Source organism: Oryzias latipes, chromosome 5 (assembly GCF_002234675.1).
Source record: "Oryzias latipes chromosome 5, ASM223467v1".
Lineage (NCBI taxonomy): Eukaryota > Metazoa > Chordata > Actinopteri > Beloniformes > Adrianichthyidae > Oryzias > Oryzias latipes.
The window spans coordinates 11,426,806-11,449,383 of record NC_019863.2 but is presented as its reverse complement, the minus strand read 5'-3'; the positions used below and the strand labels follow the sequence as shown (position 1 = coordinate 11,449,383).

The following is a 22,578-nucleotide window of genomic DNA, read 5'->3' as shown; positions in this document are numbered from 1 at the left end:
AAACAACACATGACCCACCCCTTTTATTTTTCATTTTTACTGTTAATGTTATTGGCTGTACGTTTTTTAAGGTTGTATTTATATACTAGTTTCTCATGTAGGGTTATTCATTCCTTTATAAAATCTCGTATTTGTGATGTGTTTTTTTTAAATAAAATATTACAGTTAATACTACTTTTTAATGGGTCACAGCCATGAAAATGTATTTACTGTTGCACTAAATGGAATTGTACAGGTAAAAACAAACCCTACATTATAAACTCATGAAGCACCTTAATATTTATAAATGTTTTTAATCACATTTTATTAGGGGTTTAACGATTCATCTGAACGATTCGATTGTGTTTCTTGCAAGATAATCAAGTGTAAATTAAATGTGTACAAACATTGTACCACACTGTACGTCATGTCGCTAAGTGTTTCCACACATTTGACTGGAATGATGGCTCAATTATTTTTTGTGGCCATCAATTTGATTTTAAATCGATTTTATATTGGTTTAAGTTGATTTCATGAACACCTTGCCTCAGACAGATCGAGCTGTTGGATTGTAGGAACATAAATAGAATACTCACTTAAAAAATGATTTTTTTCTCTCCCTTATATTTTATATATCTGGGCTTTGAAATCTGATGATCCATTGAAGTCCCCAACAGACACACAGGGCAAACAATTGCTTTAAGCAAAAACCAAACAGCTGACATGCCACAGAAGTTGCGTGGTCCTGCACTGCAGAATGGATAGCTTTAATGGTGTGTGATACTAACACTGGAGAATGTGGGTGGAAAGCCACTCTTGGTGTTCTCCAAATCTTAAAGAGAAAGCTACAAGATGTGGAGGCTTTAAAACCCAAGTCCCTCTAGTGGAGAAGCACGTTACAGAACAAGACTGTAAAATAAAACCAATTCCTCTTCCTGACTATTTTATTACATAATCCTAAACAGAACAGTAATGCCACATTCATTAATCTCCAGACACACTTTCCATTGTATTTTTTATTTACCATAGAACAATCTGTTACACAGATTTTAAACAATATGCATCAATCCCTTGCTTGAGTTTTACTTTTTATTGTTACCTGCCTGAATCTGCCGCCGTCATTAGCTCCAACCCCCCCACCATCTGTATGTTAAATGTAGAAATCCCTGTTTCATAGAATATGATTTAACTCTATAAATAAATAAATCATTTTAAAACAAACTGGTGCTCTAGGAATGGCAATGTATCGGGCAGACGTCTGCCTCTAGAACTCTTGGGTAAAAAAAAAAATCAAATAAAAGGCCAGGCAAGTGTTGACGGCCAGCACAAGCGTGACTCATGACCAGAAAACGAGGACTATATGTGGTAAGGAGCAGAACGCTTTTACTTTATATACACATAGTAATTCATCACCTATAACTCACAGATTCTTCCAAGATTGAATACTCAGACTGTTGCTTAGGTTTGGACTATGACTGCAGAGTTTGAACCTCATAAGCCCACAAATATCTCAAAACCCTTAAGTCAGTCGTGTCTGTTCTGAGCCGGCGTGGGGTGTCACCGATGCACACGACAAGGCTGAGAATGGCTAAAGGCAGATGTGCACGTTTCTTGAGGGGGAAAATGGAGATGAATTGCATCCACCACATCTCTGATGTAGTCAGATGGTAAACTTGTTTCTCGAGTGCGATGTGATCGGTAGTCTGCACCTCCACTCCTTCACAATAACTTCAGCAAGGAATTCCAAAAGGCCTAGTGGATCATGGGATGTGGTGTCCTTTCACTGGTATTGTCTGTAGTCTCCAAAGGGAGGGGAAGGCATTGGGGCGGGGCCGGGTTCCTCCGCAAACTGAGGTCCTGAAGATGATAGACAGTCAAACACTTAAAAACAGATCTTAAATTATAATAAGATGGTTATTTTAATTGTAGTAAATCATAGAAAATATTTTTTTTTAAGAAATCATCATGTAAAGCAAATGTTTATTTTGACAATAGATTAAAATAATCGACTTCCTTTTATTATTAAAGTTGAAAACCCAATCCCCAAAAATCAAATCAAAAAGACACTTATACAATCAAAACCATAATCAGCTATTTTTTCAGTTTTTTATTTTGCTCTTTAATGTTAACATGAGAATAAAACAAAAAGGTTCGATGGAAAAATGTAAACGTGATAATTTTGTCATTTCAAAATAAAATACACGTTTGTTTTTTTTTATTTGGCTCCACTAAAACAAAGTTACCCATTCTATCTGAGATGTATTATTTGCAGTCCATATCTTTATGTGATTGGCACCTGACTGTTTTTGCAGGAAGCAGCAGGTAACGGTGTGACTAATGCTCCTGGAGTAAACAAGCATGTCAGCCCTGAGGCTCTCAGAGATTAAGCTGCTGCAGCTTTTTTTTTTTTCTACACGTCACCTTTAACCTACAGTCGCTACATTTGATGACTCACTATTCTGTCCAAAAAACAAAAAAAAAAACAACCAAACATTGCCCGTTTGTGTTTGTTTGAGGATGTTTCATCAACCATAAAGTTGGTCAAATTGATTTATAGATTCAGTTTGAATAAAAGAGGACAGCTTCTTGCTGAAGCAGTCATCGTGACTTTGATAACGGTGTGTCTGCATCAGAAACATCACTCACCAGTTGGGATTTGTGAAGAGGCAAACCTTGTAAGCAAGATTCCAGCGCCCTCTATCAATGCCAGCAGAATCCCACCCATAGCAGCAGAGCCAACCATTGCTACAGGCCCATCTACAGAGAAACACACACGTCGCAGCCCACGTCACAAAAATATACAAAAATGGGGAAGTTCTGGTAAAGCTAAATGAAATGCAGCTCTGAAAGCTCAAACACTTGACTTATTCTGACATGATTACTGGCATTATACTTTCCAAATAAAGCTGCAGGCTGCACTTGTGCAGCATCAGCTAACTGAAAAGCACACAACAAAATCGATGATAAGAAAAATTATCGACGATAAGAAAAATTGTTCCACAATAGTTTACTAGGAGCTGTACAGATCTTCTGGATAAAACCAATGTCTTAATTACTTTAAGTTTCTAAAAATGTAAGAAGTCCCTGGAGGTCACATAGTAGTACCGTTAGCGAGAGAATTAGATAAGTTCTGTCCTCACAGAACCCAAAAGTGGAGCTCTGATCAGACAAAAGCCTTTGCAAACAGTAGTGCACACACATCTCACAATTTAAACATCTTAAAAAAGCCGCTGAGAGAAGCCAAAAAAGGAAATTCAAAAGAAACGCAAAGTGGAATGTAACTTTTACAGACCGTTTAAAATAGACGGTCTCTTTCTTGCATTATGTGATGACAGATGGGCCACATATGCTTCTAGAAAACATTTACTAAAGTTTAATAGTTTATTAGATGTAATGCCAGTTTTTTTAAAAATACGTTTCTGTGTGGATTTAGCCACAGTCTACATACAGCACAGAGGACCTCCACCAGTACGTTCCTGTTCATGTGCAAACATGGAATTTCACCAAAGTAAAATGATTCTGGTGTGTCTGACCACCTAGATAGCATTCAATGATTTGAATTGGTGCCAATGTTATATAGTTACTGAAATTCTGTATCACTACATGAGCTCCAAGTTAGATCAAGGCAAAATTTCACCTGAAGTTCTGTCTATTTTCAAAAGGGGAAATTTGTACTTACTTCTTGCAGCGAGAATAGCACCAGTCATGGCACCACTTGTTATTGAATTCCAGGGGTCTTCTTTCCCTCTTACTTTTACTAAACCACAGTCAATCATGGAAAAAAGGCCTCCCCACACCGCAAAGCTACCTGCAACACACACCCACAAATAATTACCAACTAGTAACCATCAGTCATCTTTTTTGACAGTATAGCAGAAAATGTTATAAACCCGTTTATGAATATAACCTTGCAAAAAAAAAAAAGACAACCAAAAGTTTAAACACAGTAATGGTTAACAAGCAACGTAAACCAATGAAGATTTGACCTTTTGGTGAAGTTGACATGACTCAAGGGTATTGTTGTTTACATGGTAAACAACCTGCTACCAGAACAGCAGAATAACCCCATCAAAGTCCCACTCCGATCATTTCTTGATCTATTGTAAAAGTGTCCCCAGTGGACTTTTTACTTATAATTATGCAGATTTGAGCAAAAAAAATAAAAGAACATGTCATTTTCTAGGACATAATTTTTGCAGAACAGCAGGAGTTCATTAAAAATTCACCTCCAAGTTCTGCTGGCAGAGTAAGTCCATCCCCACATCCCATCATCCATCCATTTATAGGCTTTCCTGCTAGCTTACAGTCCCTCACAACCCCAACCTAAAATTACCGCTGCAACTAAAATGGCAAGCAATATTGGAGTTTTCCAGCCGTACAGTTTTGAGCCAGATGCCTTTAATCACACCTACAAGCTTTTTCCAACAACATTTTTGCGTCTGCGCCTGATTCACAAAGATTTCGATGTAGAAATACTCAAAATAGAATTTTGAGCCTAATTTTCTTTATATATCCTCCATCTTGGAGAAAGAAGAAAAGAAAAAAAAACACAACACGCATTGTTGTTGTCGATAGCTTAGCTTTTGTTCTATTGGCACTACGCAGGAGGAAAGACAATCACCTGACCGGACCGGGATCGCTCAGTGGAAATGAGACATAAGTGTCGGCACATGTGGAATTTTTTTTGTCTTACCTCCCAGTTGCGGGGCTCTGGTCTTAATGGCAGTTAAACTACCCCTCATCCTGTGGCTCATTCCCTACAAAAAAGACCAGCACAAACAGATTTAAAAAGTGTGAAGAGCAGATAAACACTATAACACCCATCTCGCTGGAAAATATTTAAAGCTTCCTTGAGCGAGTCATTGAACCAGAAGGCCAAGGCTTTCAAAACACTGGCTCTGCCACTACAGGTAGGAGAAAGATAATCACAGCAAACCCATGTGACGGCACACACGTACAGTTCAAATGTCCAAACTGAACTTACCGAGGGTGCGTTTCTGAAGCCCTTTACCGCCTGGAATATCCCTCCTCCAATAGCTCCCATGGTGAATGCTCCACCACAGTCATCCACAATCCTCCAGGGGCTAAAAAACAAAAAACACAGACAAAGCTTAACCTCATGCTGTACTCATGGAGTGCCAGACAACAGACTACAGAACCTAATACGAGTATTTTTAAAATAAACAGCAGGTATTTGTTCGTTAATGAGTTCCAAATATATGGGGGGGGGGGGGGGGGGGGACAAAAACGAATAAATGCATCAAACTTGAGAGAAAAACAAGTCCACAGTAGACATCAATAATTTAGACTTTTTTATTGTCATAACTGGTTAAGAACTAAATGAAACAACTTAAAACTTGAATTGATTTAATTCTGTCTGTGTGTTGGGGTTGGGGAGTGCATCTGCATGCCAGTAAGCTAGCCCAAGATTTACAACGTCTAATTCTAGGAACTTTAGACATTGTTTCATGCATGGACCAAATACCTCAACACCCAGGTCTTAATACCACTGAGACCTTCAGGATGTGCTACAGGAGACTTCATTACAGTCATGCCTATTATCCAAAATGAAACATATTGCAGACCATTAAAACAATGCCAAGAGGAAATAACATGCTATATGTAGAGGACACAGTGCAACTGTGTGTTAAAGAAAAGCTCAAAACCGTCCAAAAAGATATATTTTGTGGAAATCAAGCAAAATTGCATCAAGTTCCATTGTTTTGTCACATCCTAGTTAAATGAGGTGGGAAAAAGACAACTGGTCATGGATCAGCCAAAATATAACAACTTAGTGTCACACTAATGGCAGTAAGGCCTAAGATGGGTTTTTACAGTCCACCTATAGTTAACACAATTTTACGTAGATATGATGGTTTTTTTTAAGTTGATTACAGGATGTCGAAACAAGTGTTTGGGGAATCTAGTAAAACCGATCACTCACAGGTTCGGGTTGACAGCAGTCAGAGTTACAACAACACGGGTCTCATAACAAGTTATACAAATTTTCTCTGAACAACAATGGTGATGTTGGCTTTTTGGTACTTGATGCAATCCGTGTTCTATTTAGTGCAAAGTCAACTACTGTTTTCAGTGAAGTCAGTAGAGTTACATGTGGACGAAATAGCCGACAAGGTCACCAACGTGATTTCACGACCATGCCGGTATGTCGTTAGCGTCAAGCTACCCATAGATTTCAAGGGAGAAATTAGCATTTCGGCTAACACCACTAACTAGCATGCAAGGTTAAGGACTGATAAAGTCATTACAACTGGTGATCAGAATAGGTACTCAAAGTTAAGGAACAAACATGTCTTGTTTTTTAACCAGACAATTAAGGTGATTTAAAAATAAATAAATAAATAAAAAACTCACCACGGCTCTCTCGCATATTCCTCCATTTTGTTCTTTCACCGTGTTCCCCTGAGCGTCCTGACGTAACCTCTTCTTCTTGACGTCACAGAACGTAAACCAATAGTTGAAAGTAATGAGTACCGCCATCTATCGAGCAGACGTGTGGTTGCAGTTTTCTGTATACATTTTTTCCGCTTTTTTTGGTTATTTATAATTCCAGGGAAATAGAAGACAAAAATAAATAACTTACAAAATCTCCAGTTAATCTGTCACTCGTGGACAAACAAATGCCTCACTATTTTTAAGTAAATACTTCTTAATATAAAATGTTTACGTAGTTAAAAATTATAAAAATTTGATAATATGTGTTTGCTTTTGTTTTTTAATAAAAATCTATACTTAATTTTTCACATAATTTATTTATATTAGCTGATCTATTAGCCAATCCTTGGGTGGTTGATGTGGTTTGTGACAATGCTAACATTTATAAATGTGACTGCAGACAGAGTATGAATGATTGTAGAAATTAGTCACAACATCAGAAACATCACAGGTTGGATTTAAAACATGAAGAAGAAGAAAACACTTTGCTGGTGGGAGTAGGATCCTTTCTGAAAATACTCACCAACCCTAACCCTATACATCAAGTGTCCGGGTGTACTCTGTGAGAGCTCAACTACTGAAATGTCAGCTACTTAAAGGCTTTGGAATTGTTTGCCAAAACAAAAAAACAGCCACATGTAGTTCAGAGCAACCAAAAGCTAAACTAAAATAATACACCCAAGATCACACATTGAAAAGCATTTGATTCTTTCAAAGATTAAAACCTTTTCAGACATTCAAGATATTTTACCAGGTTTTAAGTTGTTTGAACTTATTTTTGCTATACACATTCTCAGGAAGAGCAGAGATACAGAAATAAAGAAATAAGTATTAAAATGAATCCAAACTCTTTTGCTCCCTACTCTCGACAAGAGAAAAAACTTGTTTCAAGACTCAAAAAATCTCTAATTACAGTGTCATTTTTGGCTCAATTTTAAAGATTTTATTTTAGAGTTCAATAAATGTTAGACTGGCATTCAGTGTCCTTGTTTTGGAAACTGAGAATTTGATTTACATTCAAACAATTAGAGCTAAATTTTATGAGGATTTGTTCTAAAATGAGTCATTTCTACTTTTTAACTATTTTTTGTCACTGTAATCAAAATGAAATAGAATTAGGTTTATAAAAACTGAAAAAATTAAATCCATTTGCTTAGAACTAGCAAAAAATACTTATTATCGGACCGTACGATATTATTATAAGTTACTCTCTCGAAGTATGCTTATTTTTCTCTTTTTGAATGCTTATGTGGAACAGCTTGTTTCTAGATTTTAACATCTTATAAGTATAAATTACTTGCTGGAGACAATTTTACTAGTTTTTAGTGGTTTTCTTCTCAAGAATAGTGCTCTTTCTGTCTTTTTAGGCTACTTATTTTTGCAGTGCATGAAACTTAATCACTGAAAAGCATCATCTGGGTTCTTTTCCTCCTTTAAATGATATTTTTTACAAAACAGCTTCGATTCTTTTTTCCTCTTTTTTCCCCCCTGGTAAATACCACTGGTGGTCGGGGAGCTGCAGCAGTGCAGAGAGACGGCTGGCATGAAGCCCATTATTAGAAATAGGAAAGGAATGACTTGCAGAGTGAGCTTTCATTGAGAAATGACCAAATATGGGCATTTCATGTGTAAGGACTGAGTTTGGAGACACAACCTGGCCTGCAGCCAGTGCAGCTCCCCTCTCCTCTGTTTCAGGATGACGGCTACCTCGCATGTAGAAACCAACCGTTTCCAAACCGCTTGTGATTTGTTGTCAGCAACAGAAAGAATGCTGCTGTGGATTCAAAGGAGTGGGTCATTTGTACCCAGTGACTGCATCACGTTCTTAATCCAGAAAGGAGGATGATGAATACTTTAAAAATCGAATCTTCTTTTCAAAAAACAGAAATAACTAACTGTAGTCATCTGGTTAAAAAACTCAAAAATGCTTCACAAGAAAGTAAGAGATTCAAGCTTTCCAGCTTAATATTGTCTAAGCCGGTCTCAGGACAGGCTGGGATGCTTGGAGAAACAGAACTCCTCGATATCCAGACAGGACAGGGCGGTATTGTGTACAAAAGAGAGGCGAATGAAGCAGTTCTTGACGTGAAAACGAGCCAAACGAACGCGGACACAGGCCTTCATGCTCCTTGCAGTCACGTCAGACTCTTTTATTTTGGACAATCTGATAAACACAGGTGTGATAAGGCAGGTGTACAACCCTTCGAGTCCCTCTCATCCCAGTTTTTAATGACACGGCACTATAATGAGGAGGATGGTCTTCAAATGTCCCACCCAACTTAAGACACAAAGCGGAATTAGCATCCAGATAAAAACATCAAACAGTTAAGCTGAAACAGCTCTGAATAAAATATCATATCAGACACTAAAGGGCAGTAGTTTGCTGTTTAAAACGGCATTCTGTCATCCGTTCAGGCTGTTTGAAAGCAGATTCTGTGAATCACAATCAAAGGGATAGTTGAATTTTTTTGTAAACACTTTTTGTTTTTTCTGAAATTCTGACATTTGCATTGCAGAGTCAAAATAAAATGCTTCCTCACCAATAAATAAGAAATGATCAAATTAACATTATTAAAGCTAATGATTTGAACTGAAGCTTGTCACACAGTCAGGTGATTAAAGTCAATCGGTTCTATGATCAGCTTAGAATCTTTTAGTGCAAAAAATAAAAAGCCTCAGAAAAGACACAGACAGCCGAACCTCGTGTCACGCAGGACCCCACACCCCCCATTCTCCCAAGAGTCCTTTTGGTCCAGTTTTTGAGGGGAGAACTCAGAAGGAGGGCGGGTCATCCGACCATCTCCTTCTCGTCCTGTCCGTCGCATTGTTCAGCTCTCCAGCCAGCTGCAGGAATGTGGAGTTTATCGACTTATAAAAAACAAAAAACTTCAGAGTGAGATGTCTGTTCTCCTTCAGAGTTATTTCAGCCACTTTGGCACTGGCACCTGCACAGAAAATCAAACATGGAGGGTTTGAAAAGCAGCTTCAGCTCTCTGGAAAGAAAAATTCTCCTGCCTCTGCTTACCTTCTTAAGATGCTTGATGTTGGTTCCTCGGATGGAGGCCAGCAGTTGGTCCCTTGAGCTCCTGCCTGAATGGCCTCCGTCCATCATGGGAGGTGGAGGAGGTGGGGGCCCACCCCCAGGAGGAGGTGGAGGAGGAGGTGGTGGTGGAGCTGGACCCCTGGCTCCTTTTCTTGGAGTTAACTTTGGTGAAGGCATAGGAGAATGGATGGGAGATGGTTTGGGAGAGGACTTCGGGGAGCTCCTCAGAGATCCTCCACCTCCAATGATCTTGGGCACCTCCAGCGCCCCCTTCTTCTCGCCGTTGCCCTGAGCCTGCTTCTGCTCCTGCAGGCGCCTCTGCCTCTGTCGGTCCATGTTGCGACTCAGGATGTTGGTCATGGTCATCCTGGGTCCCTGTAACTCAAAGTGGTAGCCCAGCTTGAGCAGAGTGGTGTTTTCTTTGAGGATCTTGACCATCTCCATCTCCGTCTTCCCCCCGCAGATGTGGCGCTGGTTCTGAAAGCGGAGCTCGGTCAGCGTGGAGTTGTGCTGCAGTGACTGGATGAGAGAGAGGATGCCTTTGCCAGTGAGATGGTTGGAGTCCAGGTTGATGCTGGTGATGGTCTTGTTGCGGCGCAGCATGCCGGCGATGGCGTACGCCACGTGGTCATCTGCACGGCAGTTGGCAAGCGCAAAGATCTTGACTTGGGTGTTGTCGTGCAGAGCCTCCGTGAACTCCATCAGCGTTTTGGCCTTGATGACCTCAGAGTTGTTGACATTGAGCTCGGTCAGGGAGGGGTCGTTGCTTCGAACCTGCTGCATCAGTTCATCGAACATGCTTGAGTCTTCGTCCTCTTCCTCCTCTTGCTTCACCTTTGGGCTGTTCTTTATCGCACACTCACCAGGTTTCTCCTTCTCCTCAGCTTTTCCACCCCTGCCTCCTCCGCCGTCTGCTTTCCTCCTCATGTTGGTCTTTGGAGCTTCCTCTTCTCCATCATCTCTATGGTTACTCATGAATTCCCCATCCACACAATTCGGTTCCACCTGCAGCTCGTCCTTCACAGATGGTTGGCGCTGGAGTTGGTTTCTGACTTCTGCATCATTTTCTTCTGCTTTTGGATTCTTGCTCCCCTGGGTCTCCCTTTCCGGTGGCTTGCTCTGCTTCTCAACCATTTTTGAGACAAGCCCCTGAGTTCTGATGCTCTCGGATCTTCTCTCTTTCTCTCTTCCCGCGTCCTTCTCGCTTTTCTCTCGAAGCTTCGAGATAATGTCCTTGGTTTTGCTGTCATCTCTTTTCCTGAGGTCATCCCTCCTGTCCTTTTCTTTGCCGTCTTCCTTTTTCTCCTGCAACTTGGAGACCATGTCCTTCGTTTTGCTGCCTGTGCTCTCCCTGTTTTCTGTCCTGCTTCTTAACCTGCTGTCTTCGTGTTTCCCTTTTTCCTTTTCCGCGTCCTCGTTCACAGAGCTCTCTCTGCTCTCCCTTCTCCTGCTTCGACTCGAGCTCCAGCTGAGCTCCTCTTTATAAGCGTCTGCACCTTTTCTGTTGTTGTTTTCTGTTTTGTTGGAGACGCTGGGCTGTCTCCTCACTCCTGCTTTTGTGTCTCCGTTCTCCTCCTGGCTGAGGCCCATTTTCCTCAGGTATTCCTGCTTCCGGCTCTCTCTTCTTAGGTCCCTCTACAGGAAGACAAAGTGGGAATTGTCACAGATGAAAAGACCTTCATTTATCCAGGATTATTTACTTGAAAACCCTCCTCCCAAGGAGATTTGTGTTTATCCCAGTGGTTGACAAATGTGTATTTCTTCCCTGTAAGGATTCACAGCATCAGGCTTTGAGTGGCCTGAGTGTTTGCAGACAGCAGACGGACCAGCGATGCCGTCTTAAAAGCGCAGGAAAAGATTTGCGGCGAGTAGCTTTCTAAGTGTTTGATTTGTGCTTCTCCATCTGTTTGACAGTGCAAGGCCGTGGCCCCGGCAGATGTATCCTTAAAAGGCAGCCGGCGTGGGAGCGATCAGCCGAGGAATTCCATTAGGCCAGGATTAAGACGACTTCTGCTCCATCCTCTGGAGTGCGTCGCTTTGAACTCACAAACTCTGAGCTGAGGGCATCTCATAGCTTTTGAGTAGATTAAAATGATGATTGAAATGACCCTGTGAGTTTCTGATAAACTGTTTTTGTGTGGAGCATCCAGGAGAAAGAGGTGGAAGTAAAACCCCTCAGTGGGGAAAGTACAGATTCAGTAACTCTGGAGGATTGCTGCGCTTTAATCTGATGCAATGTGGGAGCAGGAGGGCATAGATGCATTCATGTATACATTCAGAGAGATGAGGTCTTGTTCACCGACATAAGAAGCTCGAATGGAAAGTTTTTCACTCACCTCAGACGACTTCTCCCTCTGACTGAGCTTCCCTCCGCCGTCCCTGACGTCGCCGCTCGGATGCGGCTGTGCAGCCTGGCAGTCACCTGGGACGGGGATCTTCCCATCCTCCAGGTTGACGTCCGGTACATTCTTCAAGTCCTTATTCAGCTCCAAAATTTCCTCAGGGGAGAGGGTGGACAGCAGATTGTCCAGGTCCGGATCCTCGCTGACCTGACGGCCGGTTTGGGTCAGGCCCTTCACTTTTCGCCTGGACATGTGTAAGCTGGACGTGAAACTGAATCCAGGATCTGAAGGACTTTCTGGTGGAATGGATTGAGATTTCAGATACGCAGAGGCTGAGCCGTCCTGCAGTGTCCCATCAACGCAGAAGCATCAGAGATATCAATCCCGGAGCAAAAGGCTTTGAACTCACAGATTTGAAGTGAGGGGTACCAGTGACGAACTGGAAGAGGCTGGTTTCATCAAAGAGCGCTGTGAGGCTGGGACATTCCTGGAAATCCTGTTAAAGTGCATGTCCATATTTAGTTCAGGGTCTGTGCTCCTTTCATGGTAATGGGAAGGGCTGAAGTTTATAAAGCAGACATCCCATTACCTAATTTATGTTTACAGAAGAGACTGCTCATAATTTATTTTATGGATCTTTTTAAAAATGTTCCCTAGTCTAATAAAAAATTACTTTTGTGAACCTTTTTTTTTTTGGATAAAAAACCTAAAGAAACTCTTAAAAAAAGAAGTTAAAAATGAGTTGGAAAGCTCATTTAGGTGGAAACAGAAAAACTAGAACAGAAACATTTCTACTACAACATCTATTCAGGGTGAAGGAACAAAACCAGCATTAAAAGGTAAAACCAAAACATTTTCAATATGGAAGCGATTTGGAAAGTAGAAGTCACAATCATTGAAAAAAAATTAGTAATTTTTTTTAACGGAAACATTGATTAACAACCAAATAAATGTATGTACGTAAAAACAACAAAAAAAAAAAATCAAAATTAGTTTAAAGTTGTGACTTTTTTAGAAACTGTTACAGACTGCTTTGAAAACTTGTTTTACTTTGGAGGAAAAAAAAGATTAGGCTCTAAAATCATTTCTAGTCCCTGAATGGCATCAGTTTATTTATTTAACAAATAAACTTCTGCAAATCAAAGTTTTTCAATCAGTTCTATTTAAAAAGCTGGGTACATTTAAAATATGCCGATATGGAAGAATAAACATTTCATGACTGCAGCGGCTGCATTTGTTATCATTTGCATCAATTTTCTACTTTAAAAAGTTTTCTGTGCTGCTGAGAATGTTGCTTCCAATTTTACCAGTTTACAAAATGTTCCCAATAAAATGCAAATTTTTAAATAAATCTATTAAGAAAATGAGGGAAATTCTGAGGATCAGACTTTAAATAAATGGCTTCTAAAGAATGAAGTCCAGTCTTCACATTGCCATCCATTACCTACGGTGGTCGAGAGGTGCAAGACACGTTCACAGCAAATCCCAGTACAAATGAACAAATACTGAAACACAACAGTAAACGTGTCTAGCACCTCTCGACCACCGTAATTACCTGCTTTAGCTTTTTAAATACCAACTTCTTCCTTTTATAAAAATTCTGTTGTTGAAAGTTTTCCATTTGTCTCTTTTACTGACACCAACAGACTAAAAGCATTGACATTAAAATGTTTTCCTTCCACAGCATAACACCAAGTTCATTCATTTGATGTATATTAAAAACAAACATACTTGTATTTATGTAACTGAAACAAATCAGTTGCTTAAGAATTGCATTATATTAAAAGATTATTGAAAGATAAAAATGATTAAACTACAAAGAAAAGAATTCCTGCTCATCTCTTTAGCTTAATATTACATTACTCATTTAAAATTAGAAAAATATCCAAACTAATCTGGTAATATTTAAATTCTAATATTTAATAATATTACATTTCGAATCATATTTAATATCTAAGATTTTTTTGAACAGCAAAATTTCCAATATAGACCATTTTAATTAAAATATATACTATTTTAATTTTTTTAAATATATTTTTACTGTCCATTTGTATTTTGTGTGGCCAGAAACAGGCTCTTCACAGCGACATCTAGTGGTCAAATTTATAGAAGGCGCTTTTAAGTTTTACAACTTAAAAGCGCCATTTGGTCCATTTCCTTACTAACCAAAACACACGCAAAGCCCCACATAAAAACACTTTTTTTCAGTTTTTATGGCCATTCATTTATAAAATGTAGCTTTTGAATAATGCTAGTAAATTAGTGATAGCTGTGTTTTATTTGTCTGTACATGACAAATTTAACTTTTGATATCAGCACAGACGTTCCTGTTAAAATAAAAGTCCCCTCTTGTCAATAAGATCCTCCTTCTGCAGCAGATTTACTTGAATTTAAAAGTCCAGTCAAACATTTTGACTTTGATGTGCCTTCATCTATTTTTCCCCCTTTCATTGTGGAACATAAATATGACAATTTATGTTAATGCAATTATATGCTGTCAGAGTATTTGCCTCTAAACAGCAACTAAACTCTGTAGTTCAGCAGTAGATATCAATATGAGCTTTAATCTTATTCTAAAAATCCAATCTGACAATAAATTCAACTTTTTACTGTATTATTTTTCATTTATCTGACATGTTAAAAATCTACACACAAATCTTAATGACCTAAAACAAATGAACCTAAACTACAAAGTCATTTTTCACATCTGCAGCAGTTTTTCTCAAAAACCAAAGAGTCATACTAAAGGGATAAAAGAGCCACAACTGGATCTGGAGCCCAAATTTCATGTGTTTACTTGCAAGAGACTAAACAAACAAATAAATAAAGAGCACACAAAAGTTGTATTTTACATCCAAAAATTAGACTTTATGTTAATACAAATATTACACCCCCTTCACCCAGCATATATTAAAATGTCATATCATCCATATGACAACAGACAACAGCCACATGCAGACAAACGTTCCTCTAGATCTCCCTAAACCATCTTTTAAAGGTGGTTTAAGCAAACGTCGGTGAGCAAATCTACATCTGAAAACTTCATATTGTATGTTTGTGTTATTCTTGTGCGTTACAAAGTCTGCATCCGTGTCTAAACAGTCATCCTGTGCAGGGTTTGACCTGATAAGAACATCACGTTTCATCAAACTCATGCAATGTTTTGCTGGAACACAAACTGCAGCGGTAGGTTTCTCAGCCAACACTCTCCCCGATCACATGGATCATTGAAACCTGACTAAACCTAAGGTTACGGCTCAGAACATTTGGAAACAAAAGCATTTTCATTTAGGTTTTCGGCTAAAAGAAAGCTTTGAGATGGAAGGAAATCCATTTAGGGGCTTTCTTTTATAGGAAATCAAAGATGATGGGCTAAATGACGGTAATAGAGAAAAACGTACTATTTTTTCAAATGCTCCGCTTCACTATTGCATTTTGGGGGGGGGAGGGGGGGGGTTCTAAACAGCAAAGAAAAGTGTCAAAGTGTTTGCATAGGGAGCTGGATTTAGCTTTCCATTAACTTGTTGGTATAAAGACAGCAGAACTTGGTCTCTGTCCTGCACAAAGACCAAAACTGGCTTTTTTTCATGAGACAATTTCCTTTGATTAATGAAGGATTAAGACACATTTATAGTCAATTATTTCCCATGTTAGAGGTTCTAGTGGCTTCTTTTCAGAATTCTAAAATTGGGAAAGAAAAAAATTGAAGGGATTCAAAGTTCCTGGAGTTAAAATAGTAAACGTCTGCACTTAAATCTCACCCATCTGCTTCACGTCCATGTAATTGTCGGGTACATGTTACCTTTGAACCATTGTGCCTTCGATGATTTGTCAACAACTATGTTTGTATTGCATTTGTATCTAAAACTGAATCCATCTCAGCGATTCTTCAAACAAACACTGAGATGAGCAGTCAGTGGAAAGCAACGGGAATGGATTTCTGAGAAACGTCAAAGAATCCTGGGAAGTCTCCAACTGTGCTGAATTTAGGATTTGTAGCTTAGTCGATACGGAGAGAAATCCTTCACAGTAAGAATAAATAAATACTCAGTAGGAGGACGTCAAAACATGTTACAGAACAATACACATTGTTACAGCATCATCAACGGAAGAAAGGATTTACAAAAAATTCAAAAGTTCATCTATTTTTTTCTTAAATAGTTATTGTAAGAAGAGACGTTTTCTTTTCATTATTCAGAAAGTCCTACAACTTCTCCTTTGACCTCGGTGAGCGACAAGAGACGAGCCTAAAGCGGCGCACGGCCAACATGAAAGTTGGATTGTAGTGTTGAGACTAGTTCCTAAAGAATGTGAGAAGGAGCAGAAGACAACAGGAGACCGGCAGGAGGAGGCTGAAGGTGAAAAGGGAGCCAGCACGAGTTCAATGAGTGATTACAGCTTTTCACCTAAACAACTTCAAAATACTGGGGAAAAAAAAAATCAAAAAATGGCTTTAATTTGGTCTGAAAATGTGAATTACGTAACCATAAATGGTCATATAAGGTAAATTTGTTATACAGGGAGGTGAGAAAAACACTTTTGGTCAATTCTGTCAGGTTACTACCCATCAGTGTTAAGTTTGTGTTTTTTAAGGGTAACAGAAATAGTTTATTCTGCCTTAAAAACACCCTCCTAATTATTATTGAACTGTTGCTTCCGTCTATTCCATTTATATTTGAATTATGACCTTTATTGTTCTACTTTTATTTGTTTTTTTTGCTTTAATCAGATCTTTAAGTTTTCTGCAGGTGTATGCTTTTATTTTGAAGGATTGTGGTTATACAAAGCCTCAAAAAAAAATCATGCAGTTATTTAGATCAAAAGGGATTCAGTTGAAATTGAATTATTTGTTTCTATACTCTCTAAATATGTGCTATACTCTATAAAGCTGATGAGAAATGCTTTAAAAAAGTAGAGCGGAGTGCAGGCGGAAATGTCCTCATGTTGATCGTCTGTCTTTTAAGCTCAGAGAAATGTCTCAACTTAATGGGTTAGCAATAGAAAAACCCCTAAATATGGATCCGAAATGACCTGGAATGTTGCCACTAGTTCTTAAAAATGACTTCAAATTGAATAGGAGTCCAGAAGAAATGTTCTTTACTTCAAATATATATATATTGACCGGTTGTCTTTTTACATGGCAGCCTGTCACTGAGATGAGCGAGTCAAAAGTAGAATGATCAAGATGTAAATCCTCCTTAAAAGATGATGTAGCGCCTGCTGCCAAACACGTCAGAGCGGCAGGAGAGAATCTGATCTACAGCGATCACGAGGGAAAGTAGGACAAAGCTGGAAAACATCAAGAAAACGAAACAGAACAACAGAACAAACCTTAAAGTGCTTTCTGTTCTCCTCTGCAGGAAAACCTTTGCTAGTCGAGCTGTAGCTTTTATTAGAGTGTTAGACTGCGTGGAGGAGCGTGGCTGCCGTCTGAATTCCTTTTTTTTTTTTTTGGAACAGTCTTTTGCTTCAGACGAGCCGTTTCTCCAACGCCGTCCGTCTTGAGAGGAGCCCATCAGTGGCCGGGATACTGAGGTGGAGAGTAAGGGGGTGGAGCTGGGGGAAGAAAACACAAGTGTCAAAAACATGTGCACTAACTCCCAAATCAAAGGTTTTTTATTTCTTATTTATAATCAGCAACTATTTAGCAGCTTGGATCAGTCAGATTCACTGTCAAATCAAACAGATAAAGACCCACTCCCATGAAAATGGTGTTTCTAGCATCTTCTTGTGCCGTTTTTCAGACGATGGAGGACATAAGAGAACATTTAGCTTTAAATTGTATTTCTGAGTTATTCTTTATTCAAATCACCGTGAATCAGGTGCAGTTGAACGAATGATATTTGAAAAGGCTTGCAGGTGTGACGAAGGGGCTACGATCAGAGGCTAAAGGCTCTCCACTCCATTCTGATGCATCCACTTAGACAGATAGATCCATGTTCGTCTCTGTTTTCCTCCTCTGAGCTGAATGTCTGAATGGAAACTGTACAGCTGGATAGCTCCAATATTGATCACCATTTTTGCTGCCACAGTACTGTTTGGTTGGGGGTGTGAGGGGCTGGAAGCTAGTGTAAACGGATGGGTGATGGGAAGGGGGGGGGCGAGCTTGATCGATGTCAACAGTCCCGCCCACAACTCAGAGGTGAATTTCTAATAAACTCCTGCCGCTCTGCAGAAACCATTAGCTAGAAAAGGACACAGACTTTTTAAAATTGTGGCTAAAATCTGCAAAATTATAATTATAAAATAGATCAAAGATGATCAGAGTGGGACTTTAACCCTGCAGGACAATCCCATTTCAGTTTTTCATTGTTAACACTTCCTGGAACTTTTAAAATACTATGATTAAACTTTCTCCAGCTACGAGTGAACAAAGCCTCTCCTAACTCCGCTCCATCCGTCACAGGAATCAAAGCCCGCACAGATTTCATCGCTACTCTACAAACACAAGTTGTTAACCTCAAACCCAAAGTTGTGCTGCTTTTACCCTGACTGTAGGAGGGGTCCAGCGGTTGGGGCGGGTATAGCCCTGGTTGCATCACAGGGTACTGTGGGGGCATTCCCGGATACTGCGGTGCCATGGGATAACCCAGGTGTGGATACTCCGACGGTCCCAGCGGCTTTCCATAAGCGTCATACATGTGCTCCACGGGATAGCTGGCCATGGGGATCTGCTGTGCTGCTGGTCAAAGAAAAGTGACCATCAGAATTCAGAATCCTCATCTAATAGTAACTACCCCCCCCCCATAAGGAGCTGAAGTCTCACCATCATAGGGCGTCCTGCCCCTCTGCTGCCTCCTCTGGTAGAGGTAACAGCAGGAACACATGAAGCAGCAGACCATCGCCGCAATGACGGCCACGAAGAGGAGGACGGAGGACGCAATGCCGGCCAAAGTGGTGGGGCTGAGCAGTCAGAAAGAGAAGAGCGGAGGAATCAGGTTCCAGAAATTTGTACTTCACACTTTGAAAAAGTAGCTGTGTGCCCAAACTGCCTCAGTTTTATGACAGATGAACTCATGTGAGAGTGCAGAAATCATTACTATTGTTGGTCAATATGTGAGAACTTTTGTTTTTAAATCATATTAGGAGAATTCAACTGTCACGTATTTACTGTAGGACTTTCACAGTATCTCTAAGTATGAATGATCATGATGATCTGATGTTAAATGAAAAAAAAAAACAACTAGTCCTGCACAATTAATCGGAAATTTATCGTTATCGCGATTTCTAGCTGTGCAATATCCATATCGCAAAAGTCAGCGAAAATCCCAATAAATGGTAAACCTTAAATGTGCTAAAACAAACTTATGGCAACTTGAACTATTCAATGAATTGAATAAATCCCTTTATGCATTTGACCAATCAGATGGAGCCCTTCACATTGTTGACCAATCAGGATGGAGCTTTTATGTTAGATGTGACCCGCCTAATTAGACGAGGGTCATTTGGAGAATAATTTAAGGTATTTTGACTCTTATTTAAATAAACTTTTGCAGTGAAATGGAAATGTTTTTGTTGTTTTTGCTACTTGTTCATTTATCTCAAGTCACATCGTCATCACAGTATCAGTTTTCCTGATATCGTGCAGCCCTAAAAACGACTGTGCTGGAGCGTCTGCTCCTACCTGAACTGAAAGAGCATGCAGCGTTTCTGCACCCTTTCTGTGATCATTTTGGAGGCGTCCAGGCAGCAGTAGCGCCGCTGACAGTTGCCACAGCAGAAGGTGATGAGAGGGCAGTCGAAGCCGTTGTGCCAGGTGCCGTTTTTGTCCACATACCACAGACAATCCTCGTTCCCGCCCACTGTAGAACAAGAGCAAAACTGTCTCCACAACGGCAACGAGAAAATGTGATAGATGTTCAGGACGAGTCAAAAAGACCCGTTCTGGAACTAAATCCTTTTTGCTCTTGTGAGAGTTGAACTTTAGACGTTAACCTTTAATACAAGAGCAGACATTAGTGACAAAATGAGACGCCTGCATGGAGAACTTGATGGACCATCATGGTCCCTCTGAAAACAAGAAAGGCTTTCCAAGACAAATACATTTGATCTACAATAAAATTGGATTGAAATTTGATCTATTTTTCAACCTTCAAATCAAAACTAATATATATTTGAAACGAAAACCCACTTTTACAAAACTAGCTATGCTATAGTCCAACTCCAATCTCTTCTAAAAGCCTTCCCAGTGGTCTTTTGATGACGGTTAAGCTGTTTTTAGCTTCAATTCAAAATCTGCCATTTTCTAAGACACTGTTTCTGCAGAGCAGCAGGAATTTTTAAGAAATTTGGCGTGGATTAAGCCCACCCCCCCTTCCCATCATACATCTGCTAACGTGATCCCCTGCTAGCTTGCAGCCCCTAAAGCTAACATTAGCGGTGCAACAAAAATGGTGAGCAGTATCAGAGCTATATCCAGCCGTCCAGTTTAGAGCCAGATGTCAGCTCAGACGAGGGAAAAACAAAGACAAACATGGATCTATTTGTCTACAAGTGGATGCTTCAGTATGGAGATAAAAGGGGAGATTGTGGCTTGCCGTAGTAGTTTCTACGTCACACATACGCTTTTCATCTGCTCACGATTTACCACGATTTAAATTAAGACATACTTTGAAATGCAATTTTAAGTTTAATTGTGTTTATCCTCCACAATAAGAAAAAGGCTACAAGTACATGTTAAAAACACCAAAAACAGCATTTTCATTGGAATGGGTCTTTAACTAAACAAAGATCGAATTTGCAATACAATTGTGATTTTTTTGCATTGAAAACTCACCAACACGAAATTTTACCGAAAAGAATTACCGGTACTTAAAATGATGATCAATTTGAGGATTTGATGAATCAAATTAATATACATGTTCCAGGTTTTGTTCAGTAGCTATCCTTATCTCTGATAATCGACTAAAATGTATTTCATAAAGTAGCTTTCCTATCTTCATTACAATAAAAAAGAAAACATGTTTCATTCCATATTTTCAACTGAAAAACTGAACTTTCTGGTCCTGGTGGGAAAAACAGTTCAGATACTGACGTTTCTGGAGGGAAAAACATACAGAAAGCCTTTCATTAGGTTCAAAAGACCACACACACACACACACATATACACACACACACACACACACACACACACACCCACACACACACACACACACACACACACACACACACACACACACACACACACACACACACACACACACACACACACGACTGTGTTCTGCAACCCACACATTATGGTGACATTTAATTACAGCATCATGGGCTCAACAGTCTGAGCTCAGCCTGTCTCACCAAACCTGGAACTGCTAAATACTGAAAAAGAATGTTTTGTTTTAAAATCATCATTACTGAAAAGGATTTATGATAAGATCAATCATTGTGCAGAAATAATCGACATAGAAATAGCTAGAAAATAATGTTTTCTTGAACTCGCATGACTTTAGTTTACACAGAAATGTTTTAAATGTATTAGAATGACCATAACATAAGCACCAACATGCACATCCACAGGGTTGTTAATGTATCTAAAGTTTACATAAAAGGTATCAAACTCGTCATTTAGAGAAAAGGGAGAAAAATATGAACATTTGTTGAAATGTGTTTTCATTACAAAAGCTTAGCATATAAGTGTTATATATGCTAAGCCCTAACTAAGCACCCCCACAGGTTCGACTTCATATTTTTTGGGAAACAAACAAACATGACAGTTTCACAGATTGTCAACTCCAGCATAATTTTAAATAAATTAGGTAATTCACATAAAATAAATATGACCATATCCTTTAAGAGTAAAATGCTATAATTTTTAAAAATGACTTTTTTCGGATTATCAGTCATTTAGCGAATGTAGTACCGTTAACCAATGACCGGTCTAAAATTAACAACTACAGGCTAGCAGGATATGGAGGATAAACCGAGGCTAAACCCATACCAATTATTTCACAAACCAAGCTAAAGCCGAGCTAACGACGGCAGAGAAGCCCCGCAGTCCAAATGTTAACAGTGGCGGCGGCGCGGCCTGGATCTATTATAGAGGAGCTGGCTATAATCTTACCCGGCGTTGCGCAGAGGACGATAGCGAACAGCGCCAAAGTCGGCCAAATAAATTGCATATTTCCTCCTGAAAAGGCGAGTTCCATCCTAAATCTGAAAGAGTCGTGTTCTGCTCGACTTAACTGTTGAAATGAGAGCGCTTTTTTGCACGAAACCGCGCAACAATCGAGGCTAACACTCGTCCTCGCGCATCCTCTGTTTGGTTGGTGAAACGAGAGAGCTGGGGCGCGCGAGCTGGCAGAGCTACTCAACCCCCTCCCCTCGCTGAAATGACACATCGCGAATGGCCGATAGTGACGCTGCTGCCTTCAGGTACCGCTTTAAATTCACGGAAAATCTAATGTATTCATTTAAAGAAAAAAAAAATCAAACCACATAGACATCGTAAAATGAACTTATTTAATGTCTTTGACAACGATGGTGCCAAGTGTCTCAGAATAATAGGCTTAACTGCAGTCAAAATACTGATAAAGTTTGCAGCTGAAATAAGGTTTATTTTCCATGCAGTCGTAACGAACAAAGGACGAGTGGTTAAAAAAGTTTTGTGAAACATTAATGTTGTTAATGTTTTGTGAAGCATTAACACATCTTAATCTTCTGCCCTGACAGACTAGTTCTGGGCAATCAAACGAGTGTGGTATCGGGTTTACCCTAACTTTAACCCTCACCTTAAATGTGTAAAACTCAAAAAGTGAAAAAGTA

General features: G+C 39.6%; 3 protein-coding genes across 4 annotated transcripts; all 3 read right to left on the bottom strand.

Moving 5' to 3' along the window:
- Window positions 1-977: 977 nt before the first annotated feature.
- On the bottom strand, window positions 978-6,465 carry timm17a (translocase of inner mitochondrial membrane 17A). The gene is made up of 6 exons (XM_023954908.1): window positions 6,355-6,465; window positions 4,964-5,063; window positions 4,673-4,736; window positions 3,659-3,787; window positions 2,626-2,736; window positions 978-1,836 (listed from the first exon to the last, which is right to left on the bottom strand). Exons 1-6 carry the CDS (start codon window positions 6,378-6,380, stop codon window positions 1,760-1,762), a joined length of 507 nt encoding a protein of 168 aa, XP_023810676.1. The 5' UTR covers window positions 6,381-6,465; the 3' UTR covers window positions 978-1,759.
- Window positions 6,466-8,558: 2,093 nt separating this feature from the next.
- lmod1 (leiomodin 1) lies at window positions 8,559-12,662 on the bottom strand. Its single transcript, XM_023954907.1, has 3 exons — window positions 11,815-12,662; window positions 9,461-11,113; window positions 8,559-9,380 (listed from the first exon to the last, which is right to left on the bottom strand). The coding sequence occupies exons 1-3, from the start codon at window positions 12,070-12,072 to the stop codon at window positions 9,354-9,356; spliced, it is 1,938 nt and encodes a 645-aa protein (XP_023810675.1). The 5' UTR covers window positions 12,073-12,662; the 3' UTR covers window positions 8,559-9,353.
- A 2,002-nt stretch (window positions 12,663-14,664) lies between these two features.
- Window positions 14,665-22,165, bottom strand: shisa4 (shisa family member 4). 2 transcript variants are annotated; one of them, XM_023954906.1, is made up of 5 exons: window positions 21,878-22,165; window positions 19,445-19,622; window positions 18,587-18,723; window positions 18,308-18,499; window positions 14,665-17,376 (listed from the first exon to the last, which is right to left on the bottom strand). In XM_023954906.1, exons 1-5 carry the CDS (start codon window positions 22,152-22,154, stop codon window positions 17,336-17,338), a joined length of 825 nt encoding a protein of 274 aa, XP_023810674.1. In that variant the 5' UTR covers window positions 22,155-22,165; the 3' UTR covers window positions 14,665-17,335. The 2 variants fall into 2 exon arrangements, with proteins under 2 accessions (XP_023810674.1, XP_023810673.1); XM_023954905.1 differs by having other exon boundaries at window positions 18,308-18,502; window positions 21,878-22,158.
- Window positions 22,166-22,578: the final 413 nt, after the last annotated feature.

Coding starts and splice junctions, on each gene's coding strand:
- timm17a (XM_023954908.1), bottom strand. CDS start 6,380: ATGGAGGAATATGCGAGAGAGCCGTG. Junction 5,064..6,354: donor GAATATGCGAGAGAGCCGTG/GTGAGTTTTTTA, acceptor TTTGTTTTTTAG/CCCCTGGAGGATTGTGGATG. Junction 4,737..4,963: donor GCTTCAGAAACGCACCCTCG/GTAAGTTCAGTT, acceptor TCTTTTTTGTAG/GGAATGAGCCACAGGATGAG.
- lmod1 (XM_023954907.1), bottom strand. CDS start 12,072: ATGTCCAGGCGAAAAGTGAAGGGCCTGACCCAAACCGGCCGTCAGGTC. Junction 11,114..11,814: donor AGAGGGAGAAGTCGTCTGAG/GTGAGTGAAAAA, acceptor GTCTTCCTGTAG/AGGGACCTAAGAAGAGAGAG. Junction 9,381..9,460: donor ACATCAAGCATCTTAAGAAG/GTAAGCAGAGGC, acceptor TTTTCTGTGCAG/GTGCCAGTGCCAAAGTGGCT.
- shisa4 (XM_023954905.1), bottom strand. CDS start 22,154: ATGTGTCATTTCAGCGAGGGGAGGGGGTTGAGTAGCTCTGCCAGCTCG. Junction 19,623..21,877: donor CGTCCTCTGCGCAACGCCGG/GTAAGATTATAG, acceptor CTTGTTCTACAG/TGGGCGGGAACGAGGATTGT. Junction 18,724..19,444: donor TGCATGCTCTTTCAGTTCAG/GTAGGAGCAGAC, acceptor CTGACTGCTCAG/CCCCACCACTTTGGCCGGCA.